At 51.7% G+C, this 25193-nt stretch overlaps 3 protein-coding genes across 8 annotated transcripts; 1 reads left to right on the forward strand and 2 right to left on the reverse strand.

Annotated features, from left to right (window-relative positions):
• Positions 1-504: 504 nt before the first annotated feature.
• atpsckmt (fATP synthase c subunit lysine N-methyltransferase) lies at positions 505-2840 on the reverse strand. The gene is made up of 4 exons (XM_003976439.3): positions 2252-2840; positions 1173-1310; positions 872-922; positions 505-774 (listed from the first exon to the last, which is right to left on the reverse strand). Exons 1-4 carry the CDS (start codon positions 2522-2524, stop codon positions 520-522), a joined length of 717 nt encoding a protein of 238 aa, XP_003976488.2. The 5' UTR covers positions 2525-2840; the 3' UTR covers positions 505-519.
• Positions 2841-2919: 79 nt separating this feature from the next.
• Positions 2920-13422, reverse strand: LOC101067870 (neuropilin and tolloid-like protein 1). 3 transcript variants are annotated; one of them, XM_029831615.1, is made up of 12 exons: positions 13355-13422; positions 12944-13289; positions 12759-12844; positions 12623-12685; positions 12074-12208; positions 11695-11943; positions 9844-9885; positions 9636-9763; positions 8849-9077; positions 6569-6682; positions 5704-5848; positions 2920-4677 (listed from the first exon to the last, which is right to left on the reverse strand). In XM_029831615.1, exons 3-12 carry the CDS (start codon positions 12808-12810, stop codon positions 4158-4160), a joined length of 1677 nt encoding a protein of 558 aa, XP_029687475.1. In that variant the 5' UTR covers positions 12811-12844; positions 12944-13289; positions 13355-13422; the 3' UTR covers positions 2920-4157. The 3 variants fall into 3 exon arrangements, with proteins under 3 accessions (XP_029687475.1, XP_029687474.1, XP_029687476.1); XM_029831614.1 differs by having other exon boundaries at positions 12944-13407; XM_029831616.1 differs by lacking the exon at positions 6569-6682 and having other exon boundaries at positions 12944-13407.
• Positions 13423-15210: 1788 nt separating this feature from the next.
• crispld1b (cysteine-rich secretory protein LCCL domain containing 1b) lies at positions 15211-24683 on the forward strand. 4 transcript variants are annotated; one of them, XM_029831612.1, is made up of 16 exons: positions 15211-15532; positions 15657-15845; positions 15919-16225; positions 17683-17801; positions 18450-18582; positions 19006-19121; positions 19334-19434; positions 21784-21945; positions 22020-22080; positions 22163-22229; positions 22627-22757; positions 22832-22875; positions 22944-23016; positions 23370-23439; positions 23510-23643; positions 24052-24683. In XM_029831612.1, the coding sequence occupies exons 3-16, from the start codon at positions 15956-15958 to the stop codon at positions 24101-24103; spliced, it is 1533 nt and encodes a 510-aa protein (XP_029687472.1). In that variant the 5' UTR covers positions 15211-15532; positions 15657-15845; positions 15919-15955; the 3' UTR covers positions 24104-24683. The 4 variants fall into 4 exon arrangements, with proteins under 4 accessions (XP_029687472.1, XP_029687473.1, XP_029687470.1 ...); XM_029831613.1 differs by having other exon boundaries at positions 15657-15832; XM_029831610.1 differs by lacking the exon at positions 15657-15845.
• The last annotated feature ends 510 nt before the right edge of the window (positions 24684-25193 follow it).

Here is a 25193-nt window from a genome sequence, read left to right on the forward strand (position 1 = left end):
CCAGGTGCCCGCACGGACCCGGCGGACCCAGGTGCCCGCGTGGACCCGGCAGGCCCAGGTGCCCGCGTGGACCCGGCAGGCTGGCCCAGCAGGCCCAGGTGCCCGCACGGACCCGGCGGGCCCAGGTGCCCGCGTGGACCCGGCGGGCCCAGGTGCCCGCGTGGACCCGGCGGGCTGGCCCAGCAGGCCCAGGTGCCCGCACGGACCCGGCGGACCCAGGTGCCCGCGTGGACCCGGCAGGCTGGCCCAGCAGGCCCAGGTGCCTGCACAGGTGAGGACAGCCATTGTGCAGCAATAAATCCTCATCAGTGAAGAGCACACACGCACACATGTATGTCTTGGTGTGGAGGTATGATGATATATAGAGAGAGAGTGTAATAACACATGCACAGTGTGTAGGAGTGTAATAGCACATGTAGGAGTGTAATAACACGTGTACAGTGTGTAGGAGTGTAATAACACATGTACAGTGTGTAGGAGTGTAATAACACGTGCACACACAGCTCTGTAGGTTAGCCTTTATTGCCGAGCCTCTTCTGTCTCTGGGCTTCGTCCCGTTTGTCCCTCTCGTCCTTCCCGTCCCGTTTGTCCTTCCCGTCCCATTTGTCCCTCTCGTCCCGCCCCCCTGACGGTCGTGGCATCGTACAGCCACACCGTGTCCAGTCCCTCCCCCGCGGTGCGTTCAGGGACCCAGTTGGGGAAGGGGAAGCGGCAGGCCACCACCTTGGCCGTGTTCGGGAGCTCGCTGGCCAGTTTCTGCTCCAGCTGTTCCATCTGAAACGGGAGGATGTACAGAGGTGGGTTGAAGGTGCCCAGGGACCAGACATGAGGATCTTTTTGGATGTTCCTGTTGGACCACACGCTCACCCACCATCTGAGGGACTCCAAAAACCACCACATTAGCGTACTGGTGAAAACTGGCCTAAGAAAAGGTAGAAGACATTTTAATGTGTGTCCACTCTGCAGCTGGAACCTTAAACCACCGACCCCTCAACCTTTATTTCATAAACATGTGCTGGAGCCCCTGCTGGAGAGAGGCCCGCTAAGGTTCTTCAGAACTACTGTGCAGTATCGATGACCCTCCCTAACGAGGCGTCCTGCCGGCTCAACATCAAACGCGTCTCAATCACAACACAATTCTAGTTTCTGTGGCCTCGGCGGCCATGAACGACCTTCCACAGATCGCAGATGTAGAAGGAGGTGGAGCGGTGCAGCCCGGCTCTCCAGGCCCTGTAGCGGGAAAACCACACCAGCCAGGGGTTCAGCTCCAAACCCGACGCCTGGAAGCCGCGGCGGGCCGCCGCCATCACCTGGGGGGGCGATCGAGAGACATCAGTCAAGGTCGTGTGAGGACACAAAGGTCACCACTCCACATACAGGCAACTGGACCAGGACAGACAGGACAACGTCTACACGGGGACATGAGCCAACAGCCAGAGAGCTGCTGGTTCAACACCAAGTCTGCAGCAACGCTGCTAAAGTGGGAGGAGCTTTTCGCCAGGGTTCTGTTGACAATAAAATGAGATGAAGGCGGCTAATCTGTCAGAGGCAAAGACAATGGATGGCTTAGCATCATCATCATCATCATCATCGTCTATGAAGGTCCCTGGTCTATGAGGATTCCTCGTCTATGAAGGTCCCCGGTCTATGAAGGTCCCTGCTCTATGAGGATTCCTCGTCTATGAAGGTCCCCGGTCTATGAAGGTCCCTGCTCTATGAGGATTCCTCGTCTATGAAGGTCCCCGGTCTATGAAGGTCCCTGCTCTATGAGGATTCCTCGTCTATGAAGGTCCCCGGTCTATGAAGGTCTCCGGTCTATAAAGGTCTCTGGTCTATGAAGGTCTCTGGTCTATGAAGGTCCCCGGTCTATGAAGGTCCCCGGTCTATGAAGGTCTCTGGTCTATGAAGGTCCCCGGTCTATGAAGGTCTCTGGTCTATGAAGGTCCCCGGTCTATAAAGGTCCCTGCTCTATGAGGATTCCTCGTCTAGGAAGGTCTCTGGTCTATGAAGGTCTCCGGTCTATGAAGGTCTCTGGTCTATGAAGGTCCCCGGTCTATGAAGGTCCCTGCTCTATGAGGATTCCTCGTCTATGAAGGTCTCTGGTCTATGAAGGTCCCCGGTCTATAAAGGTCCCTGCTCTATGAGGATTCCTCGTCTAGGAAGGTCTCTGGTCTATGAAGGTCCCCGGTCTATGAAGACGTCATACTTGAATGTCCTCAATAAAAGGATCCAAGGCCCTCAGGCCACTTACTATTCTTCCGTCTCCGCTCCCGATGTCCACCAGGGTCCCAGACCGAGCCTTTAGGACCCTGAGAACGTTCTCCACCTGAGAGGTGGTCGCGGGGACAAAGGGGAGGCAGACTTTCCTGAGTGCGGGGGTAACGAACGGAGCAGCCAGCGCGTACAGCGCGACCAGCGCGCCCCCCAGCACCGCCGTCACCGCCACACCGACGCCACTTCGGCTCTTGGCGCCCTTCGCCCCGCTTTCGGGCGCTGAAGCCACCAGATGTTCATTTGGCGACATTAGGCTAGTTTAGCATGGAACTAATCAGGTCTGAGGAGAGCGGAAGCCGACGTGCGTGATTGACAGGCGCGTGTGTGACACCGAGATCTGCGGGTACCGGCCTCAGCTGAAGGTTAGCTTCGCCAGCTACTAGCTTATTCTCGTCGACTGACTTCAACTGAGTCCATCCTGTCGGTAAATTAACAGCTAAATCGAAAATATCCAGCAGAATTCACAATGTCCTCCTGAACGCGTCAAGACTTTCCGTGTAACACTGTTTCAATGTCCGCAAGGAAACAACAACACTCTGTCAAAGGTTCCGGTCTATCGCGTCGTCTTCTTCCGTCTTTTTCTTCTTCTTCTTCTTGTTTGATGGCGGTTCGCAATGTTCGGGTGCATTAGCGCCACCAACTGGTGGCCGCCGAGGATGAACATATATCTGAGCAAGATACCTGTTTTATTATTTTTAAAAATGGTAATAACAACAATAATATGGTAATAATAGTGGCATTAGTGCGCCATAATAATGGTAATAACAACAATATTATGGTAATAATACTGGCAATAGTGCACCATAATAATGGCAATAACAACAATAATGATAGTAATAATACTGGCAATAGTGCGTCATAATACTAGTAATAACAACAATAATGATAGTAATAATACTGGCAATAGTGCGCCATAATAATGGTAATAACAACAATAATATAGTAATAATACTGGCAATAGTGCACCATAATAATGGCAATAACAACAATAATGATAGTAATAATACTGACAATAGTGCGCCATAATACTAGTAATAACAACAATAATGATAGTAATAATACTGGCAATAGTGCGCCATAATACTAGTAACAACAACAATAATGATAGTAATAATACTGGAAATAGTGTGCCATTATACTGGTAATAACAACAATAATGATAGTAATAATACTGGCAATAGTGTGCCATTATACTGGTAATAACAACAATAATGATAGTAATAATACTGACAATAGTGCGCCATAATACTAGTAATAACAACAATAATGATAGTAATAATACTGGCAATAGTGCGCCATAATACTAGTAATAACAACAATAATGATAGTAATAATACTGGCAATAGTGCGCCATTATACTGGTAATAACAACAATAATATAGTAATAATACTGGCAATAGTGCACCATAATAATGGCAATAACAACAATAATGATAGTAATAATACTGACAATAGTGCGCCATAATACTAGTAATAACAACAATAATGATAGTAATAATACTGGCAATAGTGCGCCATAATACTAGTAATAACAACAATAATGATAGTAATAATACTGACAATAGTGCGCCATAATACTAGTAATAACAACAATAATGATAGTAATAATACTGGCAATAGTGTGCCATTATACTGGTAATAACAACAATAATGATAGTAATAATACTGGAAATAGTGCACCATAATAATGGTAATAACAACAATAATGACAGTAATGACAATAGTGACACTTGAAAGTAGACAAGGACCAAAACAACACAGTCCGATCTTCGATCTGACCGTCTGAGGTCAGGTGTCCAGGGGACCAGCAGTGAGGTGCAGTAGGGGACGGGGACGGGGGCGGGGGCGGGGACGGGGGCGGGGAGGCTTCCATCGTTCCGTCCTCAGAAGTCGTTGGACAGAGTGCGGTGGACAGCGTGGTCATGTCCCCAGGAGCCATGGTGGTAGTGATGGTGGTGCATGTTGGTGCTGTGGCCCTGGTCCATCACCAGCTCCTCCTCCTCCTCCTCCTCCTCGGCTCTGCTCCTCCCTGTGCCGTCCTGAGAGTAGCTGTGCTTCATCACCACCACGCTGCGCCGCCCTGCCGGTGCCGTGTGCTGGGGCAGCCTGGGCGACTGCTGGCTCAGCGCCACCGCGGCGCCCCCGTCCGCTGGGATGGTGGCGTCCCTCATGCTCAGGTTGCTGCGGCTCCCGTGAATGCTGCCGTGCACGCTCCCCTGCTGAGAGCCACAGTGGTGGTCGCGGATGCATCTGGAGGAGGACCGGCGGAGCTTGTGGAACTTCTCAAAGTCCTCCGCCAGGGCGGCGTCGGCCAGGTCGCCAGAGGGCGCTCGGCGCAGCGCGCACAGCTCGTAGTGAGGAGGCTCCACACCCGAGTGGAGGAGCGCGGGGTCAAAGTCCTCTCTGAGGTCGGAAGGAAATGGAGGTCAGACAGGACACAGGCGCTGCATCTGCTTCTACAGGTTATTCTACAGGTTATTCTACAGGTTACTCTACAGGTTACTCTACAGGTTATTCTACAGGTTATTCTACAGGTTATTCTACAGGTTATTCTACAGGTTACTCTACAGGTTACTCTACAGGTTATTCTACAGATTATTCTACAGGTTATTCTACAGGTTATTCTACAGGTTACTCTACAGATTATTCTACAGGTTATTCTACAGATTATTCTACAGGTTATTCTACAGGTTATTCTACAGGTTACTCTACAGGTTATTCTACAGGTTATTCTACAGATTATTCTACAGGTTATTCTACAGGTTATTCTACAGGTTATTCTACAGGTTATTCTACAGGTTACTCTACAGATTATTCTACAGGTTATTCTACAGATTATTCTACAGGTTATTCTACAGGTTATTCTACAGGTTACTCTACAGGTTATTCTACAGGTTATTCTACAGATTATTCTACAGGTTATTCTACAGATTATTCTACAGGTTATTCTACAGATTATTCTACAGGTTATTCTACAGATTATTCTACAGGTTATTCTACAGGTTATTCTACAGATTATTCTACAGGTTATTCTACAGATTATTCTACAGGTTATTCTACAGGTTATTCTACAGGTTATTCTACAGATTATTCTACAGATTATTCTACAGGTTATTCTACAGGTTATTCTACAGATTATTCTACAGATTATTCTACAGGTTATTCTACAGATTATTCTACAGGTTATTCTACAGGTTATTCTACAGATTATTCTACAGGTTATTCTACAGATTATTCTACAGGTTATTCTACAGGTTACTCTACAGATTATTCTACAGGTTATTCTACAGATTATTCTACAGGTTATTCTACAGATTATTCTACAGGTTATTCTACAGATTAATGTCAGCGATAAAAACGAAGCGTCACCACCAGAAACGTTGGTGTCAGACTGTGAAAGGACAAAGGGGCGGAGCTCAAAGTCCGAACCTGCGGATGATGTATTTCTTGCGAGGTTGTTTGAGCTGGATGATGACGGAGATGATGAGCAGGATGAGCACCAGGCCACAGGTGACTCCGATGATGGTGAGGTTGGTGTGGTCCAGGCTCTCCAGGATGCTGTGCTTCCTCTTCTCTGCTCATGGAAACAACAGACAGCAACATTCACTGTCCGGTCCCTCCGTCCCACCGTCCCTCTGTCCCACCGTCCCACCGTCCCACCGTCCCTCCGTCTCTCCGTCCCTCCGTCCCACCGTCCCTCCGTCCCTCCGTCCCACCGTCCGTCCGTCCCACCGTCCCTCCGTCCCACCGTCCCACCGTCCGTCCGTCCCACCGTCCCACCGTCCCTCTGCCCCACCGTCCCACCGTCCCTCCGTCCCTCTGCCCCACCGTCCCACCGTCTCTCCGTCCCACCGTCCCTCCGTCCCTCCGCCCCACCGTCCCTCCGTCCGTCCGTCCCACCGTCCCTCCGTCTCTCCGTCCCACCGTCCCTCTGCCCCACCGTCCCTCTGCCCCACCGTCCCTCTGCCCCACCGTCCCTCCGTCCCTCCGTCCCACCGTCCCTCCGTCCCACCGTCTCTCCGTCCCTCCGCCCCACCGTCCCTCCGTCCCTCTGCCCCACCGTCCCTCCGCCCCACCGTCCCTCCGTCCCACCGTCCCTCCGTCCCACTGTCCCTCCGTCCCTCCGTCCCACCGTCCCTCCGTCCCTCTGCCCCACCGTCCCTCCGTCCCACTGTCCCACCGTCCCTCCGTCCCACTGTCCCACCGTCCCACCGTCTCTCCGTCCCACCGTCCCTCCGTCCCACTGTCCCTCCGTCCCTCCGTCCCTCCGTCCCCCCGTCCCTGCAGCCAGTACCTTTGCAGTGGTTCTCATCCCAGGGGTAGACACAGTTCTGGACACCGTTGCAGACCAAGGTGTGGTTGATGCACATGTTGCTGTGGCAGAAGAAGGTGTCACTTTCACAGGGAGCTGTAGGAACAAGCAGGATCCTCTGAGCACCAGCAGTGATGCTAAATAAACACCAGAGATAACAGCTCCCCGTGATAGCATCACCTGGAGAGGCTAATATAACGCTCCCCCGTGATAGCATCATCACCTGTAAGCTATGATAACAGCCTCCCCCGTGATAGCATCACCTGGAGAGGCTAAATGATAACAGCTCCCCCGTGATAGCATCACCTGGAGAGGCTAAATGATAACAGCTCCCCCGTGATAGCATCACCTGGAGAGGCTAAATGATAACAGCTCCCCCGTGATAGCATCACCGTGGAGGCTAAATGATAACAGCTCCCCCGTGATAGCATCACCTGAGAGGCTAAATGATAACAGCTCCCCCGTGATAGCATCACCTGGAGAGGCTAAATGATAACAGCTCCCCCGTGATAGCATCACCTGGAGGCTAAATGGTAACAGCTCCCCCGTGATAGCATCACCTGGAGAGGCTAAATGATAACAGCTCCCCGTGATAGCATCACCTGGAGAGGCTAAATGATAACACAGCTCCCCCGTGATAGCATCACCTGGAGAGGCTAAATGATACAGCTCCCCGTGATAGCATCACATGAGAGGCTAATGGTAACAGCTCCCCGTGATAGCATCACCTGGAGAGCTAATGAAACAGCTCCCCCTGATAGCATCACCTGGAGAGGCTAATGGTAACAGCTCCCCCGTGATCGCATCACCTGAGAGGCTAAATGATAACAGCTCCCCCGTGATAGCATCACCTGGAGAGGCTAAATGGTAACAGCTCCCCGTGATAGCATCACCTGGAGAGGAAATGATAACAGCTCCCCGTGATAGCATCACCTGGAGAGCTGAATGATAACAGCTCCCCCGTGATAGCATCACCTGGAGAGGCTAAATGGTAACAGCTCCCCCGTGATAGCATCACCTGGAGAGGCTAAATGGTAACAGCTCCCCCGTGATAGCATCACCTGGAGAGGCTAAATGATAACAGCTCCCCCGTGATAGCATCACCTGGAGAGGCTAAATGGTAACAGCTCCCCCGTGATAGCATCACCTGGAGAGGCTAAATGGTAACAGCTCCCCCGTGATAGCATCACCTGGAGAGGCTAAATGGTAACAGCTCCCCCTGATAGCAGTCACCTGAGAGGCTAAATGGGAACAGCTCCCCCGTAGATAGGTAACAGCTCCCCGTGATGCATCACCTGGAGAGGCTAAATGGTAACAGCTCCCCGTGATAGCATCACCTGGAGAGGCTAAATGGTAACAGCTCCCCCGTGATAGCATCACCTGGAGAGGCTAAATGGTAACAGCTCCCCCGTGATAGCATCACCTGGAGAGGCTAAATGGTAACAGCTCCCCCGTGATAGCATCACCTGGAGAGGCTAAATGATAACAGCTCCCCCGTGATAGCATCACCTGGAGAGGCTAAATGATAACAGCTCCCCCGTGATAGCATCACCTGGAGAGGCTAAATGATAACAGCTCCCCCGTGATAGCATCACCTGGAGAGGCTAAATGATAACAGCTCCCCCGTGATAGCATCACCTGGAGAGGCTGAATGATAACAGCTCCCCCGTGATAGCATCACCTGGAGAGGCTAAATGGTAACAGCTCCCCCGTGATAGCATCACCTGGAGAGGCTAAATGGCCACGGTGGCCACGTTAAACAAGTCATGCTTACAATCCATCCATCAGCACCTCCTTCTGTATCCCTCAAGATAAATACATAAAGGAACTTAGTAAAAAGACTAGAAATCTTGTGTTTAAATTCTGAACTGAACTGTGTGTGTGTGTGCATATACAGTGTGTGTGTGTGTGTGTGTGCATATACAGTGTGTGTGTGTGCATATACAGTGTGTGTGTATACAGTGTGTGTGTGTATGTGTGTGTGTATATACAGTGTGTGTGTGTGTGTATGTGTGTGTGTGTGTATATACAGTGTGTGTGTGTGTGTGTGTGTGTGTGTGTGTATATACAGTGTGTGTGTGTGTGTATGTGTGTGTGTGTGTATATACAGTGTGTGTGTGTGTGTGTGTGTGTGTGTGTGTGTGTGTGTGTGCGTGTGTGCGTGTGTGTGTGTGTGTGTGTGTGCGTGTGTGTGTGTGTGTGTGTAGACGTATCGGACACTGAAGGACATTGAGCAGAGCTTTTGGAGGCGTCTTGTCTCACGTTCGTGGAAGGTGGTGAAGAGGATCCTGAACTTGCTCTTCCTGCTCCCCTCGTCTGCCCACAGTCTGACCACGCCCACCGAGGAGCCCAGCATGACATCATTGGCCACCGTGGAGCAGAACTTGTTCTTCAGGTGCTCCACCGAACTGCTGCCATCGTAGATTGCAACAAAGTTGCGTTTGCATTCGTTTGAGTTGTGCATCTCGTACTCCAGGAAACGCATGTAGATCTGAGTGAAGGCAGCAGACACACGTTACATTCTGTAGGTCCCTGAGGAGCCCAGAACAAGGCTGCTACCAGCAGAGCCAGAGATGGACCTGGACCTGGCTCTGATGAAGCCAGCCTGATGCTCAGCTGGCTCTCCAGGGTTCGTGCCCTGGACCTGCAGCCTTCCCCACACCTCAGAGCTGACTCAGGTGAGCCGGATTAGTGATGCTCCTGTTTGACCTGGTGGCACCATGCTGGTGTTCAGAGGAGATCCGAGGCTCAGGAGCAGTCGGGCTCTGCATCGTTCAAAGGTCTTCATGGAGATACTTTCACCACAGACATTTAACCCAGAGCCTGTTCCTGTGTCATTCCTCTACTTTCAGAGGATCATTGATGAATGGGAGGAACTGGTCTTATGAGAGGAGCCAATCATTTCATCACTATCACAGCTGCTACAACTTCTGCATTAGTGGACATGAACTTTGGTTCTCTGAGACAGAACCTTTATGGGCCCATGGTCCCAGGGGCCTGGGGCCAGCCGACTGGCTTCAAACAGGAGTGGAGGAAGGTGAGCACAGACCTTGGATCTTGGTGGAGCCCTGATGTGCCACCTGCAGTCCACAGCCTCGGTCTGCAGCACCCGGGCCTCCCCGGATATCTGGCTGGACTCCACGAATCCCTCTGAGCCACTCAGCTCAAAGTCACAAGCTGTAGGTGCCACAGTTGGAATCAAAACGCCGTCAGTTTGGCCAAAGATAAGAGATAAGGTCAGCATGTTCAGCACTCACGTGTCAGGGCTGGCACCTCTCCCAGGTACGGGAACTCCGGATCTAATGAGGGAATACAGCATCGTTACTGGAACTGGCACCTTCCTGGTGTTCCACAGGATGTTTTCAGATCTGGGAATTCTCACCCAACATTTCATAAACCTGCTGACTGGATGCGTTTGCAGGGTTCAGCCCGTCTGCATCATCACTAATATCAGAGCCTCTGCCCTCTTCTGAACCCCCCACAGAACAAATCCAAGTCTTCACCGGACCAGAACCGCAGATTGTGTTGGGAACCTTTGTGAGGCCGAGGCGCCGCGCTCCCGGGATTAGAACCTCCGATATTCCAGTTTAATTCAGAGCAGATTAGGTACCAACAGCGGACGACCACGGGAGGCAACTCTTTAATCACCTTTACTGTGTGTGCACGTGCACGCACACATGCACGCACACAGGCACGCACACATGCACGCACACAGGCACGCACACAGGCACGCACACAGGCACGCACACATGCACACGCCTGTGGCTGAGTTAAGAGGACAAAATGTAAAGAAGGGATAAAGATATAGGATGGTTTATATAAATCCTCCTGATTGAAAGGGTTACAGATATACAACAGCTCCACCTTTACCCCCAACAGCTCCACCTTTACCCCCAACAGCTCCACCTTACCCCAACAGCTCCACCTTAACCCCAACAGCTCCACCTTTACCCCAACAGCTCCACCTTTACCCCCAACAGCTCCACCTTTACCCCCAACAGCTCCACCTTTACCCCAACAGCTCCACCTTAACCCCAACAGCTCCACCTTTACCCCCAACAGCTCCACCTTTACCCCAACAGCTCCACCTTTACCCCAACAGCTCCACCTTTCCCCCAACAGCTCCACCTTAACCCCCAACAGCTCCACCTTTACCCCAGCAGCTCCACCTTTACCCCAACAGCTCCACCTTTACCCCAACAGCTCCACCTTAACCCCCAACAGCTCCACCTTTACCCCAACAGCTCCACCTTTACCCCAACAGCTCCACCTTAACCCCAACAGCTCCACCTTTAACCCCCAACAGCTCCACCTTTACCCCAACAGCTCCACCTTAACCCCCAACAGCTCCACCTTTACCCCAGCAGCTCCACCTTAACCCCCAACAGCTCCACCTTATCTGTTAAAACATAAATGTAGCTTTGTTTGGTCAGCTTGGGTAACAAAGTACAAAAGTGTTTTGAGGAAAAACCCCTGAAACATGAAGGACAACCCTCTCCTGCATGTGTGACAGGCATGAGGCGGTTTCCTGGGATTAGAATTTATGTGAGCTACTGTGGAAATGCTGTAAACTGGAGGTCCTGAGATGGCTGGATGAGTGAATGCTGCAGCTTAATCCTCATCTGGGGAGGGTTACCTTATGAAATCTGTCAGGAATAAAACCTCAGACTCCCTTAAGCTCCTGCAGCTCAGCGCTTACAAGCCTTATTCCCCTGAAGACAAGCTTTCATTAACTGTGTGTGTGTGTGTGTGTGTGTGTGTGTGTGTGTGTGTGTGTGTGTGTGTGTGTGTGTGCGTGTGTGTGTTCCATTAGTAGTATAAAGCGGTGGCACATGACGGAGCCAAACCATCCCTAGATGAAGATTGGTGGATTGGGCCAGGAGAGGGAACAAGCTGAAGGATTAGAGTTGTAATCAGAAGCAGCAGAAATCCTGGCCGGTCTCCCTCTTTGTTGCCATGTTCCCAAACACGCTGCTGGGAAACCACCCTAACCCTGACCCTAACCACCCTTCTCTCAGTTATTTATGAGAGTGAGGAAAAAGAGTTGGAACTGCGACTGAGTTGCAGACACATGTAAGTTTGCGCTTCCTCGTGAGGCGGATACGAACCCTGGGTGAAGTTGTAGCGTGCCGAGAATCCAGTAGCCTCCAGTTCGCTGTCCGCCACAAATTTGATGTACAGATAGCGTCCACTGGAGTGGACGTATGCTGGGCTCTCCTGGCCACAGTAGCGGCCAATGAGGGGCGAGAAGCCGAAGGGCCCATCTCGGACCTCAATGTGGTCGAATTTGCATTCCCAGGAAGGCTCGATGGAATACTTGTCGTCAAAGAATAAGTCGATGCACTGCCGAGGAGAGGCTGTAAGTAAAGGCAGGTGGTGAGAAGGTCAGGGGTGAGAAGGTCAGGGGTGAGAAGGTCAGGGGTGAGAAGGTCAGGGGTGAGAAGGTCAGGGGTGTGGAGGCCACGCTCGGAAACGGACAAAGGTTACCTTCTATGATATAGACACACTCCCTCTCAGGAGGGTATTTCTCAGGGTAGTTAGGGGAGGTAAAATACCCTCCATCAGGTTCTTTGACCCAGGTCCCACACTGCCCAGCGGGTGTCACTCCTGAGTTGTTCTTCACTGGAATGTACAAGGAGGAACACTCAGAAACACCACTGACAGCAGGACACACGTTGGCTCAGGGGCAGCATGGGATCGTCTTCCTGTACCAGCCCAGAAACGGACCGCTGGTCACCGCCTGATCAGCTACCATCACGACCACAGTGGGCAGGAATAAAAGATTTGAACAAACATGATGATTGGGCAGCCTTCATAAGATCTCCACATTATTAAATCTGAGTATCATTATTTATTAAAATGGTTAAAATGGTTTCCTTATTTTGTCAAAAGAAAAAAACAGCGGTCTTTATAAAACTGTGCTTGGTTATTTTGGGAATAACCAAGCACATGTGACCACCCCCCCGCTCCACCTCCCAGCTGCCCCCCAGAGAAGAGCCGGAACAGAAGTGGTGCTGCAGTAAAGGTAGACGCTACCTTGAGCCTTGGTTTTGGTGGCTGCTGCAGACGGCTCAGGTGGGACGAGGACCGCTGCCAGCGCTGCGACAGAAGCGTTAGAACGATGGTGAAGGATCTCGTCTTTCTGACAGGTGAAATGAAGCTGCAAACTTACCGCTGAGCAGCAGTAATTTGGGCACCATCTCTGCTGCCTGAGCATCTGCCATCCAATAATCTGCACCAAATGTCTCTTCAGCCCATCTGACAGGAACAAATCCACAGACATTTTCACGGAAACATCATCCCGGTCGTTCCGTCTCCCCGAGAGCTCAAAGGATTAAAGTCGCCTCCGCCACAAACCTTATTTTTTGCTCCACCTTTAGGCAGCATTAATCCGGGCTGACGGAGCTGTGACAGCTGATGCTGTGCAGATGTTGTGCAGACTGGTTTCATCTTGCCTTCAACATGGGAGGACCCTCAACAGGGGGCCGTTAGAGGAACCACAGGTTGGATCTGATGGTGTTGAGTCCAGAATGGACATTTATGGTGGTGGTGGAGCTGTGTGGGGCCACACAGTCCCGTGTGAAGAGAGACACTCAGGGGCCATAAGGGATTCTGAGGGACACCCCCACCCCATACCCCCACATCCTCTACATGTGGGGGCAGTGCTGAGAGCAGGGGGAGGGTGGGGGCATTGCTGGTGGACCTTTGAAGGTGTTCAAGGGAGTCTGTTAGCATGAAGGTGATGATTTTTTATGACTTACTGCTCACTCAAGGGTGTTGGGGCCCCTGTAGGAGGAAGAGCTCAAGACACAACATCTGGGGGCAGCACAACATCTGGGGGCAGCACAACATCTGGGGGCACCACAACATCTGGGGGCACCACAACATCTGGGGGCAAAAGAGAAGGTTCTCGTGATTGACAGCTCTGACATCACTCTGGTGGCTGCAGACCAAATGAAAGTATGGACAGATGAGGATCCAGCGCTCTCACAGGTGAAGGAACTGTGCACCTCCGACATGAATCCCAACCAGCTACGGATGGTTTGGGGCTGGAGCAACTGTTAACTAACCCTAACCCTGTTCTGAGGCAGCAAATCACCCAAAAGACCTTCAGTGACATTACAGGGGGGAATGTTGGCACATGTTAAATAATAAAAAGAAAAAACCCTTTTTGCCCTTTTACTTTGCTTTCTTTTGGAGGCCAGAACCTTTTGGATGGTTGGGAGTAATAACGAGGAGCCACGAGGGAGCCAATCATGGAGATGAAAGGCCACCCACAGGTGATGGTTGACTAGCTGCCTGTGGGTGCTGCCGGGTCAAGTTCACCTTCTATCTTTGCCTCTGAGCAGCCGTCAGTGGGTGTAGTTTTAGTCCAGATCACCGCTGAAATCACACCAGAGCAACAGGCGAAGTGCCGTTTCTCAACAGGAGGGGGCAGCAGAACCACGTGGGGGCAGCAGAACCACGTGGGGGCAGCAGAACCACGTGGGGGCAGCAGAACCACGTGGGGCTGCAGAACCACGTGGGGGCTGCAGAACAGCCCAAGAATTCAGCACTTAATATTACACAAACTATTTAAAGCCTTAATATTTCGCTTTCAATAATCAGATCTAATTTTCAACGTTTTGTCTGATCTTCCACAAAATGATGTTTCACTTAAACATGAAATTATCAGAGCTGTCGATGGGAACATGGACCGAGCCACTTATTGACCCAGATGGGTCAGAATCTGGGAGCCCGCTGGGGCCGGTGGGTCAGAATCTGGGAGCCCGCTGGGGCCGGTGGGACAGAATCTGGGAGCCCGCTGGGGCCGGTGGGTCAGAATCTGGGCGCCCGCTGGGGCCGGTGGGACAGAATCTGGGAGCCCGCTGGGGCCGGTGGGACAGAATCTGGGCGCCCGCTGGGGCCGGTGGGTCAGAATCTGGGCGCCCGCTGGGGCCGGTGGGACAGAATCTGGGAGCCCGCTGGGGCCGGTGGGACAGAATCTGGGAGCCCGCTGGGGCCGGTGGGACAGAATCTGGGCGCCCGCTGGGGCCGGTGGGTCAGAATCTGGGCGCCCGCTGGGGCCGGTGGGACAGAATCTGGGAGCCCGCTGGGGCCGGTGGGTCAGAATCTGGGCGCCCGCTGGGGCCGGTGGGACAGAATCTGGGAGCCCGCTGGGGCCGGTGGGGACAGAATCTGGGAGCCCGCTGGGGCCGGTGGGTCAGAATCTGGGCGCCCGCTGGGGCCGGTGGGACAGAATCTGGGAGCCCGCTGGGGCCGGTGGGTCAGAATCTGGGAGCCCGCTGGGGCCGGTATGTGTGTTTCTGTCATTAAAGCTTCCAGTGAAAAGGTGTCACAGAGACGCTGAAATGACCTTCACATTCTCCTATTAAAGTGAGGACATTTGAGGATCCTCACAGCGTTAAAGGAGTGTTTGAGACCTGGTTTTAAGGGTGAGGTTAAAACTGGGTTTAGGCCAGGGCCAGGGTCAGGGGTCAGGGTGTGTGTGTGCCAGCCAAGATTAAAAACACATTTAGCGTAGGTGAGCTGCCCAGGGCGACTCTCACATTACTTCCGGCCTCCCCCCTCAAACCTGGATCCTGTTTGGATGGGTGGATGTGTGGTCCGAGAGGGAGGGCAGAGGGACTTTTGTGGGGGTGTGGTGCTCGGCGTTGTGTGTCGCTGAGCACAGATTTTGGCATATAAGTGCAAGCAGAAGCAGGGCTGTCATGCAGCCAGGCAGCAGCACATGAGCCACCTGAGGAATTCCGCAGGTAGCTGCAGACGCTCCGGAGCTCCCAGGCTCCCAGGCTGGACGCCAGTGGTACAGAAGAAGTCTGCGCTCATTTTCTGTGATGATAGAAACAAACCCGGCCTCAACTGGAAATCTGTCACTCTTTCACAAGTTCACGGTGCTCCAGAAGATCTGCAGTTTCCTCTCCGAGCAGCTGCTGGAATATTCAGGTAACTCTGACGCGTCACGTGCACGTCAGCTGCAGTTTTTAGCAGATGTGCTTCCTAATGATTTTTATATATTCACAAGTGTGTGTGTGTGTGTGTGTGTGTGTGTGTGTGTTGCTTTCCCAAGCCCGGCGAAGGCTGCTCGCCCGTGAATGCGTGCGTGCACACTGGTGCTACTGTGTGGAGTGACCCACACGTGCACCCTGAGCCGCGCTGCTCTCACTGCTGCCTTATTTAGAAAAGGCTCTCCCACAACTCCTCACAGATGTTGCTGAGAAAAATGCCGCACGTGTAAATGTGAATGTACGAACACTGAGTGAGTGGACATCCGTCCCAGACAGGAAACGTTCAGTCGCAGTGTTCTGACAATGAATCCATCTGTCTGACAGACGTCTGCAGGGTTCTTGGTCCAGACGCAGGCTCATCATGAGGCGCTCTCTTCCTTCAGTGGACTGGATCAGAACAGCAGCCCTGCTCTTGGGCTTGACCCAAACTCTTCTGGCCATGGTCCCAAACAACAACTCGACACCACTTGAGTCCATACTGGACAAGTACTGGGACAAGCATGAGGACTGGTGGCAGGCCAGGCCAAGAGGGAGGAGGGCCATCAGTGAGGGAGACATGCACCTGATTGTGGACCTTCACAACAAGCTTCGAGGTCAGGTCTACCCCCCTGCATCCAACATGGAACACATGGTGAGTGGGTTACCGGAAGAGCAGGCCGGTCTTTAGAGCAAAATCCTTACAGGTGTAGATTTGTAACGACCTCTGTGGAACCTGGGTTAGCCTATTACAGACTGAAGTCACTGAAATGGCTGCAGACTGGATTCAAACGTGTAATCTGATTACATTTCTCAGAGACTGAGGAAAGGTTGTGGACTTTAGATCAGGTGTGTAAAGCTGCAGGAAAGCTTGAGTAGCTCAGATGTGGCTGTATGGATGGACCTGTAGAGCGATCACAAGCCATGTGGAATTATCTTCTACCTGAGCCCCAGAAGGTCCGGGCACCCTGGATTCACATGCAGTCTGACTCTGCACATGCTCGGAGATGCGACTGAACCAGACGAAGAAGACAGACCTTTGAGTCCTGCTGATGCCTCTGTCATACATTTGTGGCTCTTCTGATCCACACCGAGTTCTTGGCAGGCTTCCATTCCCCTTCCTGCCTCTTATAGCCTCCCAAGCTCTGCCTCGTTCCACACACCAGCCAAATGTTCCTCCTGTAAAGCCTGGAATGGGTTGTCCTGGCAGCAGATACATTAAAGGCTTCTCCTTCACCTGGAACTCCCACTCACATACAAACAGATAAAAACACGTTCCAGCGTGTGTCACCATGGATACTGTAGGCTACAGTGCCACCTACTGGCCTGGCATGTTCAGGGTAGGAACGTGACAGAGCAGGAGGAGAAAGCTGATGATTGGCAGTCAGAACAGCCTAGTGGAGGGATGGATGGACTGATTATAGAGGGATAGATGGACTGATTATAGAGGGATGGATGGACTGATTATAGAGGGATGGATGGACTGATTATAGAGGGATAGATGTGTTGATTAGCTTAACACATCTATCCATCTATAATCTATCAAACAATGTCAGAACTCAGAACGCAGAGCTGTAACTGGAACAGCTGGAGAGAGAGGAAAAAGGACAGGAAAAACATTCATTCATTAACTCATTCATTCGTTCGTTCGTTCCTTCATTCGTCCGTTCATTCGTTCATTCATCCATCCATTGAGGCCCCTGACCAGAAGAACAGGAACACAACCACTATTTAAAGACTTCTGATTAGAAGCAGCTGTGTCTCATTCCCAGTATCACTCTCAGCTGGTCAACTGCAAGGAAGGAAGGAAGGAAGGAAGGAAGGAAGGAAGGAAGGAAGGAAGGAAGATACAACAACTAAACAACAATAGATGGATGAGACACATAATGGACACCTGATGGATGATGGATGGATGGATGGAGGGATGATGGATGGATGGATGGATGATAGATAGATAAATAAATGAATTGATGTTACATGAACAGAGTCTGTAATAAAAACAGCAGCAGAGACACTGTATTATTATTATTATTATTATTGTTGTTGTTATTATTATTATCGTTATTTTGTCACACATGTGTCTGTGTGTGCATGCGTGTGTGTGTGTGTCAGGTATGGGACTACGACCTGGAGAGGAGTGCAGCCCACTGGGCTCACAGCTGTCGATGGGAACATGGACCGAGCCACATGTTGACCCAGATGGGTCAGAATCTGGGAGCCCACTGGGGCCGGTATGTGTGTTTCTGTCTTTAAAGCTTCCAGCTTCATCAGTCACTGGGGGCCACCTGACTGGGGCTCCTCAGTGCTTTGTTTGGGAGACGTGTCCTTAGTGTCCTGGACCTGCTGGTGTCCTGGACCTGCTGTGTCCTGGACCTGCTGGTGTCCTGGACCTGCTGTGTCCTGGACCTGCTGGTGTCCTGGACCTGCTGGTGTCCTCGGCCTGCTGTGTCCTCGACCTGCTGGTGTCCTGGACCTGCTGTGTCCTGGACCTGCTGTGTCCTGGACCTGCTATGTCCTGGACCTGCTGGTGTCCTGGACCTGCTGTGTCCTGGACCTGCTGGTGTCCTGGACCTGCTGGTGTCCTGGACCTGCTGTGTCCTGGACCTGCTGTGTCCTGGACCTGCTGGTGTCCTGGACCTGCTGTGTCCTGGACCTGCTGTGTCCTGGACCTGCTGGTGTCCTGGACCTGCTGGTGTCCTGGACCTGCTGTGTCCTGGACCTGCTGGTGTCCTGGACCTGCTGGTGTCCTGGACCTGCTGTGTCCTGGACCTGCTGGTGTCCTGCTCTTTCCCTGAGACACACGGTCTCAAATGTCTCCTGTTTATGTGGGCTGTGAAGCTCCAGCACAAGCCTAGACTACAGTCATTCGATGTGTCCAGGGACCGTCCCCCCACTTACCATGTCCAGGCCTGGTACGATGAGGTGAGGTACTACAGCTACCCGTACTCCCAGGAGTGTAACCCACACTGCCCGTTCAGGTGTTCCGGGCCTGTCTGCACACACTACACCCAGGTGAGCGTTAGTTCTGTTCATGCAACCTTTAAGTCATTTGACTGGACAGGAGACGTGGTGAGTGCTGGTGTGGAGGACATTGTGGAGCCGCTTGTTTTGGTTTTGAAAGTGTCTATAGATTGAAAGCATGTATCTGATGTTTCTTGCTGGTCTTTCTACCCTAACCCTACCCCTACCCCTACCCCTACCCCTAACCCTACCCCTACCCCTAACCCTACCCCTACCCCTACCATTACCCCTACCCCTACCCCTACCATTACCCCTACCATTACCCCTACCCCTACCCCTACCCCTACCATTACCCCTACCCCTACCCCTACCATTACCCCTACCATTACCCCTACCCCTACCCCTACCATTACCCCTACCATTACCCCTACCCCTACCCCTACCATTACCCCTACCCCTACCCTACGACTCCAGTTGGTGTGGGCCACCAGCAGCCGGATCGGCTGTGCCATCAACGTGTGCTACAACATGAATGTGTGGGGGATGATCTGGGCCAAAGCTGTGTATCTGGTGTGCAACTACTCTCCACCGTACGTCTTGCTACAGCTCTCCGTACCATGTGACACAGCTCTAAATACACCACAGCAGCGACAGCGCCACCTCCTGCCTGAGGCAGTAGAGGTCTGGGGGCGTGGCTGCCATGCTGACGCTGCTGCCACGTTCTCTTCATCTCACTGCTGACTGTTGTGGGGAAACCACAAAAAGAACGATGAGGTCTGAAACCAGCTCCTTGTTTTCCCAGGGGCAACTGGTGGGGCCACGCTCCGTACAAATATGGAGCGCCGTGCTCTGCTTGTCCGGACAGCTATGCTGGAGGCTGCAGGAACAACCTCTGCTACAAAGGTACCGGCTTTATTCCCTTTTCTTGTCCTCTTATTCACACTGTCACAATGTGCCTTGTGTCTTTCAACACCTTCTGAATCATTCTCCTAAAAAGCTGCTCAAGTCCTGATTCCCTGGCTTTCTGAAGCAGTAGGGTTCAAGTCCCGGACTCCAGGTGTAGTGTGCTGTTGTGGGGTCTCTCCAGCCTCCCACAGTCCACAGACAGGCCTTAGCAGGACACGTCAACCGGTGTCTGTGTAGCCCTGCTAGTCCAGCCTGCAACCACCTTCGGCCTGGAGGCAGCTTCCCCTAGACCCCAGAGCCTGGAGGCAGTTTCCCCTAGAGCCCAGAGCCTGGAGGCAGCTTCCCCTAGACCCCAGAGCCTGGAGGCAGCTTCCCCTAGACCCCAGAGCCTGGGGGGGGGGCAGATCTCTCAGCATAGTTTTCAGCTGATTAACTGGAAGCATCTGCAGTGATGATGATGTGGACTGTGGTGTTGAAGATTCAAGGACCCGATTCAAGGAATCTCTTTTATCAAGGACCTGATTCAGATTCAGATTCAGATTCAGATCCTTTATTGTCCCACACGGGGAAATTTACAGTGCAACAACAGCAACAAGAGCACTCAGGGGAAAAAATAAGATAGAATCAAATGGAATATACAAAGAGGGTGGATATTTACAATAATCCAGATAAATGGATACTCGGCCTCTGTGTACCTGTACATAGTACAGAGGGTGAATACAATATACATATCAGAATATATAATATTCAGATTGTGTTAGCGGTTGTTCTGTTTATTGTGCAGTCTGACAGCAGCCGGCAGGAAAGATCTGTGATACCTCTCCTTCGCACAGCGAGGGTGGAGCAGCCGCTCACTGAAGGAGCTGCCCAGTGCTGTCAGGGTGTCCTGTGGACGGGGGGGGGGGACGTGTTGTTCAACATGGAGGACAGCTTAGCCATCATCCTCCCATTTCCCACCACCTCCACTGAGTCCAGGGGACATCCCAGGACAGAGCTGGCCCTCCTCACCAGTCTGTCCATCCTCTCCCTGTCCCTGTCCAGGGGACATCCCAGGACAGAGCTGGCCCTCCTCACCAGTCTGTCCATCCTCCTCCTGTCCCTGTCCAGGGGACATCCCAGGACAGAGCTGGCCCTCCTCACCAGTCTGTCCATCCTCCTCCTGTCCCTGTCCAGGGGACATCCCAGGACAGAGCTGGCCCTCCTCACCAGTCTGTCCATCCTCTCCCTGTCCCTGTCCAGGGGACATCCCAGGACAGAGCTGGCCCTCCTCACCAGTCTGTCCATCCTCCCCCTGTCCCTGTCCAGGGGACATCCCAGGACAGAGCTGGCCCTCCTCACCAGTCTGTCCATCCTCCTCCTGTCCCTGTCCAGGGGACATCCCAGGACAGAGCTGGCCCTCCTCACCAGTCTGTCCATCCTCCCCCTGTCCCTGTCCAGGGGACATCCCAGGACAGAGCTGGCCCTTCTCACCAGTCTGTCCATCCTCTTCCTGTCCCTGTCCGTGATGCTACTGGACCAGCAGACTATCCCGTAGAAGATGGCTGATCCACCACAGAGTCATAGAAAGTCCTCAGAAGTGGTCCCTGCACTCCCAAAGACCTCAGCCTCCTGAGCAGGAACAGTCTGCTGTTGCCCTTCTTGACCAGGGCGTCTGTGTTGTGTGTCCAGTCCAGGTTATTGTTTAGGTGAACACCCAGGTACTTGTAGGACTCCACCACGTCAACATCCGTTCCCAGGATGTTCACTGGTGCAGGCGGGGGGTTGTTACGCCTGCGGAAATCCACCACCAGCTCCTTGGTTTTGCCAGCGTTGATCTGGAGGTTGTTCCACAGGCTCCAGTCCACAAAGCCCTGAATAAGTCCTCTGTACTCCGTATCGTCCCCGTCAGTGATGAGGCCGACAGCAGCAGAGTCGTCAGAGAACTTCTGGAGGTGACATGAAGATGTGCTGTATGAGAAGTCCGCGGTGTAGAGGGTGAACAGGAAAGGAGCCAGAACTGTTCCCTGCGGGACACCGGTGCTGCAGAGAAGGCGATCTGACTCGGAGCCCTTCACCCTCACAAACTGTGGTCTTTGGCTGAAACATCAAACATGGAATGATTCGATAACCTTTGTGATTTCATGTCATTAGATTTTCCAGCCATCTTATAAAGGGAATGTGATCTTTAGGTTCCCTCACTCTGAACCTGCCCTTCCACCCCAGCACGGCTGAAGTCCATGTTGAGCTGAGAACCTTCTGTCTGCAGTTCTGTGTCCTTCACCCACTGGGACATCAGACCTGCTGACATGTGTCCTTCAGGTGAATATATTTAGCACAGTTATGTGATAGTGGTATGGATGATTGCAGGTGGTGGTGTGGATCGGCGCCCAGCTCCAGAGACTAAGGAGACCAATTATATTGAACCAGAACCAGCAAGAGACATGGATCCTCGACCCAGAGCCCAGACTCCAAACACCACGCCCAGGGACAACCCAGAGCGACTTGAGTTTGTCAGCACAGAGCAGATGAGTATGTCCACAGGTCCTCAGGTCCACAGGTCCAAGAGACATGTTCACGGATGTGACGGGTCTCTGTGGTTTCAGGCCAGCAGGTGGACTGTGACACGAAGCTGAGAGATCAGTGCAAAGGAACCACCTGTAACAGGTGAAGGTCACCACAGGACGCTCACACCTGTTTGTATGAACAGACCTGAGGAGACCAGCTTGACTTCCTGTTGTTCTCATAGATATGAATGTTTACCTGGATGCATGGAAAGGCCCGGAAAAGTGATCGGAACTGGAGTTTATGACATGGTAAATACACACACACACACACACACACACACACACACAATAATAGTACATCTAATCATCCTTAGAATTAAAAAAAAAAAAACACTATTACAACTATCATAACAGTCTTAACAGTAATTGTTAGAATTATCATTACACTTGTCATGTCAATTAAAATAAGCATTATTCAAATTATCATAACAACAATGACAAATGTTATTGTAATTATAACAAAATTAAGAAAAACAAGCATTAATCTAATTGTTATAACACTAATAACAAGTATTTTCCCAATCCTCACGACCATAATAATAAGTATTGTTATGGTGGGACTAATAACAACTGTGTGTGTGTGTGCGTGTGTGCGTGCGTGCGTGCGTGCGTGCGTGCGTGCGTGTGTGTGTGCGTGTGTGTGCAGCAGTCCAGTGTGTGTGGAGCAGCCTTACACTCGGGGGTGATTGACAGTGACGGAGGGTGGCTGGATGTGACCAGACTGGGCAGAAAACAGCATTTTCTCAAGTCGTACAGAAACGGGATCCAGTCCGTTGGGTAGGGCTCACCTGCACGTGCACGCTCTCTCCTCTGCTGGATGTCTTTATCAGCGTTCTTCATGCATTCCTCAGGAAGAACAGGAGCGCCAATTCCTTCAAGGTGTCTTCAGTTCCTGGTGAGACGTGTTCCTGTGGTGCCAGAGATCCATGGTGCCCCCCTCGCTCACCTTTGCTTCTCTTCCAGTCAAAGCGATCCGCTGCGACACCACCGCAGCTCTTTTCTGCCCCTTCAGGAAGCCCGTTCGACACTGTCCCAGGTGAGGCGGCGCGTTGCCCCCCTGGGCAGCTGCTCCACGTGCACACACCCGGCTGGCCGGTGGAGAGCCTTCAGCTGCCACCAGACCAGGAACCTGTGTTATTATTACTGACTGCTGAGATCAAAGGCGTTATTATGATATCAAAGAACAACAAAGACGTGGACGTCTCAGATGTGCTACACTTACACAGCCTTTGGACGAGGACACGTTCCTCAGCAGCCATGTTGTCCTTAGTGGCCTCTGAAATCCGCCTCCTCTTCTATTGAGGTTCTACTGCTGGAATCTGTAGCGGTGGTCTCCAGGTTTGGATGAGATGATCCCTTCACTAAAATGAGCTCTTTCTGTCCCTCTAGGCTGTACTGTCCCACGAACTGTCTTCATCACGGCCAAGCTCGCGTCATCGGAACAAAATATTACTCAGATGTACGTGGTTATCCACCTTTACACAAGCTTGGTAATGTATAGGTATTTAAAGAGGATCAACGCGTTGCAGGAATCCAGTATCTGCCGAGCAGCCATCCACGCCGGGGTGATGCAGAACGAGTCAGGAGGATACGTCGATGTGATGCCCGTGGACTCAAAGAGCCAGTATAGTGGCACTTCCCAGAACGGCATCACGTCAGAGAGGTAAGGGCACCGACATCATGCCGGCCCTTTAGATTGAGCCTTAGAGGGGCAATCAGAGGACCACGTCTCCTCTTCTCCTCGAGCAGATGAATCAGGTGCTAGCACAACATTCATCATCCTTTTCCCCCTGCACGTCATCATTGTTAGAGAGAGACACCACAAATCTACCAGTACAGGACTCCCTTCCTCCCTTTATGTGGAGGCCTGATGTTACTTCACAGCCCCATGAACACGGCGCCGTTTCCTGGTGCAGTTCTTCTTTGAGCCCGGATGAACGCTGCTGCCGTGGTGCCTGGTAGATGGTTTTAGGTGCCCCTGTGGATAATCTTCATCAGAACATCTGTGGCTACTTCACAAAGCGCCTGCACATCCACAGTAATGCCTGCGTTGCTCACATTTCTCTTCTAGCTTACAAACCCCAAGGGGTGGGAAAGCCTTCAGAGTGTTTGCAGTTATCTGAGAAGAAAGGCTTTTCCTGGGCCCTGGAGTCTGAGGACACCCGTGGTGGACCACAGCCCAGGAGGATGGCTGCATGAAGGTTTGGTGGATGAAGAGATTCCATGTCTGCTCCAGTTTCAGGGCTGCCCATAACAAGCAATGAAGGACAAATCAAATGTCCATATGGCTTCATTTAATCTGTCCATGATTTATACTGAAATGACAGCAGGAAACATCAGACTGCTGGGTAGGGTCTGATTTGGCATCCCATCATTTCAGAGGTGTGATTTTCGAGGCGTTCCTCATCATGAGGTCCATGTTGTCTCCCTGAGCAGTGATTTTAGTGAGAAACTTAGCAGCAATGTAAAGGGACTGATTGATTCTTCTGTATATGATGTGTGTGGACCAACGTGACCGTACGTCAGACGTGCTCCACTCTTTATGTATAACAGCCTTTAATGCTTGTTTGGTTTCTGTCACATTTTTGTAAATATGTGCATGTCCCATATTTTGAAATGTTAAGTTGCATTCCCAACTGTTGTCTATAGATTTATATATGAATCCTGGCAGGCCAGGACGGCCCATTTGTAATAAAATACTTGAATAAAAACCTTCAGACCTCTTTTTATTTGTGTGGGAACATACTAAAAGTGAGTTCTGAGCCTTTCTGTGTGTGCGACCGCATCATTTCCACATGAGGCTCCTCAGGAATCAGGAGGGGTTTCGCTCGGTGGGGGGGCTCAGGAAGCCAGAAGCTGCTTGTTTCACATCCAGGAAGGAGATCTTATCTCCAAACGTCTGCTTTTACCGCAGTGTAAGATTTCAGTGCAGGAGTTAGGGTTGGGGTTAGGGTGGCATTTTTATGGGAGCACATGAAACACGGCTTTGATCATGAGGGAGCTGTAATAACTCAGGTAATAAACATGACCTGCACTAATTCACGTTGCCATCATGGGTGACTGTGATGCTGAATGTGTACCAGAAGAGAAACCAGCCAGTTCCCCGAACATGTTAGCATGATCAGACCTGTTCCCAGGGTTGAGGCAGTTTCCTAGAGAACAAGACCTTTGGACTGGAGATACAGTAGCAGGTGGTGTCCCACAGGGGCTGGT

The sequence above is a fragment of the Takifugu rubripes genome, chromosome 22 (assembly GCF_901000725.2).
Source record: "Takifugu rubripes chromosome 22, fTakRub1.2, whole genome shotgun sequence".
Taxonomy (NCBI): Eukaryota; Metazoa; Chordata; class Actinopteri; order Tetraodontiformes; family Tetraodontidae; genus Takifugu; species Takifugu rubripes.